The 2,974-nt window shown below is 41.6% G+C and overlaps 1 protein-coding gene across 1 annotated transcript in view; it reads left to right on the top strand.

Moving 5' to 3' along the window:
* The window catches only part of LOC107668197 (ryanodine receptor 3-like), an 87,174-nt gene that overhangs the window by 63,252 nt on the left and 20,948 nt on the right, over positions 1-2,974 (top strand). The window contains exon 75 of the mRNA XM_016459989.1: positions 1,973-2,069. Coding sequence (XP_016315475.1) covers positions 1,973-2,069 — 97 coding nt within the window. The remainder of the gene's footprint in view (positions 1-1,972; positions 2,070-2,974) is intronic.

Below are 2,974 nucleotides of genomic sequence, written 5' to 3' on the forward strand. Positions count from 1 at the left end.
TGCTACAGGGAGCAATGTGTATGATACATGCGAATTGATTGCGTGTACATATGGTGGTTGACTCTGGTCAGTGTAGGCGGAGGTGAGAGGTCACAGGGCCACTGTCGTCTCATCAATAAAGAGGTTTGGTGGTACCAGAAAGATTACAGGTTTAGTTCTCCGTAGGAGTGACCCATGAACTACACAGTTAGACCACCCGTAGTTGCTGTGCCTTTGTGTAGTGCGTTTGAACCCAGTTTGATGGAGGGGAAGTGACCCTGCAATTAGTGCACTGCAGCTGGAGATGGTTTGGATAAAGTCATCAACTAAATGCACTGCAAAAACTAATTTTCATACCTGCAAACTAGTCGCTTTTTGGCGAAATTCGCCGTTTTGAATGAAAATGTCATTTATGTGAATCGTCTAGATCCGAAGAGAGAGAGAGAGAGATTGCAAGCTCGTAGACAGGAGTGTGTTCGACCAAAGTCCCTTTCTCGGTTCGACTTGAAGCAGCAATGCGCAGACCGTTAAACAGACACAAAGTTCGCAATTTGTAATACAATATTGACTATTTTTGCTCAAGTTCACTGACGAAGTGAGCGTCACTCAAAGTGATTGAATATTTGGGTTGAACTGTTCACTCAATCAAAGCCACAACAGAACAGTTTTGTGTATCCGAGCAACACAGTGTTGTTTTCGAGACTCGATACTGAATGAATCCACGTTTTTGAACGAATCAAGTGAGTCAATGATTCAGTAATCCATTCATAAAGATAGTAGTCACGTGCCTCGTTTTTTAATGAATCAGCCGTTTGAATGAATGACTAATGACTCTCTCATTAAAACAGTCATTTACCGTCATCTACTGGTGGTTTGGTTTCATATTTAAAAGTATTGCATTTTTCTCAACATTTTTAACTTGTATGTTCAAACATATTGAAAACATTAATCTTATAAAATTATTTATGCATTTGAAATTTTGTGGTGTAATTGCATTTATGGCACCTCAGCTTCATTAAACAGTCTGTGTAAGTACATCTAATGCCACTTCAGATGCAGCTTCTGTTTTCTCTGCAGTGAAAAGATGGAGTTTGTTGATAGTATGCGCACTCTAATGTGAACATTAAAATTTGCAAAAATAAATGACCACTGCTCACAAAGAGAAGTATGAACACCGATGACAACAGAGTTGCACTGTCCAAAATGTTTGTGGTATAAATGTGATTTTTTACTTGAAACATATGTTGTCTTTTTCCTTTACTTTGTTGTCAGAGTGCACCAGAACGCTTTATTTACGTTAAATTCTCAAAAATTTTCCTCTTGGGGGATGGGGGTTGGGGGACCCCCTACAAAGGTCATATTCAGAACTGTCACCTTTTTGACCTCTTGTGAGTTTGCAGGTATGATCTTAATGCATTCTGTACTCCCTCTAGTGCCATACTGTTTAAATGTGCTGCAAAGTGTTTTTATTTGTGTTTTTTCGTGCTCCTTTCTTCCTCCTCCTAAAACCTGTCCCTTTCTGTTGTCTCCATAACACACTTCAGATACAAAAATAATAATTACTTCCTGAATGGCTATCGGTACGTTTGGCTGGAAAAGGTGTACCATACCTCCAGCTTTGACCGTCTGTTCTCCATGCTAACGGTAATGTCAGACTAAGAGAACTCATGATCCCAACCTCCTCGTCCTCCTCCATTCTCCAAGGGCTGAGCACAAGCATACAGTTAGCGTCGCCACTCTGAATGGTCACCTTCCGTTTCTGGCGGGTCTCCTCACTTTATGTAGTGTTGGGAAGTTTAAGGGTGGGTGGAAGGTTCTTGACCTCAAGTGTCCTTTGTGCAACAATGATCATTTAAATGGTAGCTTTCATGGACTTCCTCATTAAGGTGACCAGTCAGATGAGGCCATGGACTGTACATCTTCCTCTCACACCACAGAATGCACCTCCTTCCTTCATCTTCCTCTTAACCTCCCTCTCCCCCCCACTCTTCAGGCATCGCTCAGTTAACCTCTTCCTCAGTGGCTATCAGAGACTTTGGATAGAGACAGAGGAGTACTCCTTTGAGGAGAAGCTAGTGCAGGACCTGGCAGTAAGTACCGGGCGGGCATCAGCGCTGCCCTGTGTGCTGTGTGTGCCCGCTGGTGCCTTCTCGGCGGCCGAATGCTCTCTGGCCAGCACTGTGCCCGCTAAGGTGCGGGAGCACGTCTCTGCCCGCCTCATGTACTCATCCTGGCCTGTGTTCAGCTCTGCTGGTTACATGACACACTTTCGACCGAGGCACAGCAGCCAAGGCATGCATGAGTTTCGGCTGAGCCTCAGTTCCCGCCATCTCACTAGAAAAGCAGTCTGTTTCAGCGCAGCCGTGGTAAGAGGAGCGGACGTTCCCCGTGACGCTCTGCTTTGTTCTTTAGGTGTCGTCTTTCTTTCGTAAGTCTCGTTGTTGTGAGAGTCGGTGGCATGTTCACCTCATGTAGAGATCATGTGTCAGCTGAAGTTCAGTCTGCAGTATAAATCGACCCGCCTGAATTGCTCATCTTAAATGAGAATATATAATATATTATTCAGGGTTCCCACTCTTTCATGAACACCAGATTCAAGGACTTTTTAAAGCACCATTTATTTTATATCAAGCACCTATCAAATTCACACCCCAGAATATGTAGTGTCATGAAAGACCTTACAGTACTTAACATTTCACTTACACTTAACATTTACATTAAAAATTTCAGAGTAATAATGTTTTGAATGTGTAGGTTTCATAAATTTAGACCGTTTTGAGCAGTTGTGTTCAAAAGAATTTAATGAAATCCATTGAAGTCAGTACTGGTGATGAATAAAATTCAATTTCTAAAATATTGATAAAATATGCATCAAACTGATTTTTGCTGTAGTTATTGTACAAGATTTAAATTGGAAAGAATTTCTCAATTTTTAAATTAATAAAAAGTGGTTAAATGTTGTAATAACATGGTAAAACCTGTTAACATTAAAAAT

This window comes from Sinocyclocheilus anshuiensis, unplaced genomic scaffold (genome assembly GCF_001515605.1).
Source record: "Sinocyclocheilus anshuiensis isolate Anshui unplaced genomic scaffold, SAMN03320099.WGS_v1.1 scaffold1341, whole genome shotgun sequence".
NCBI lineage: Eukaryota > Metazoa > Chordata > Actinopteri > Cypriniformes > Cyprinidae > Sinocyclocheilus > Sinocyclocheilus anshuiensis.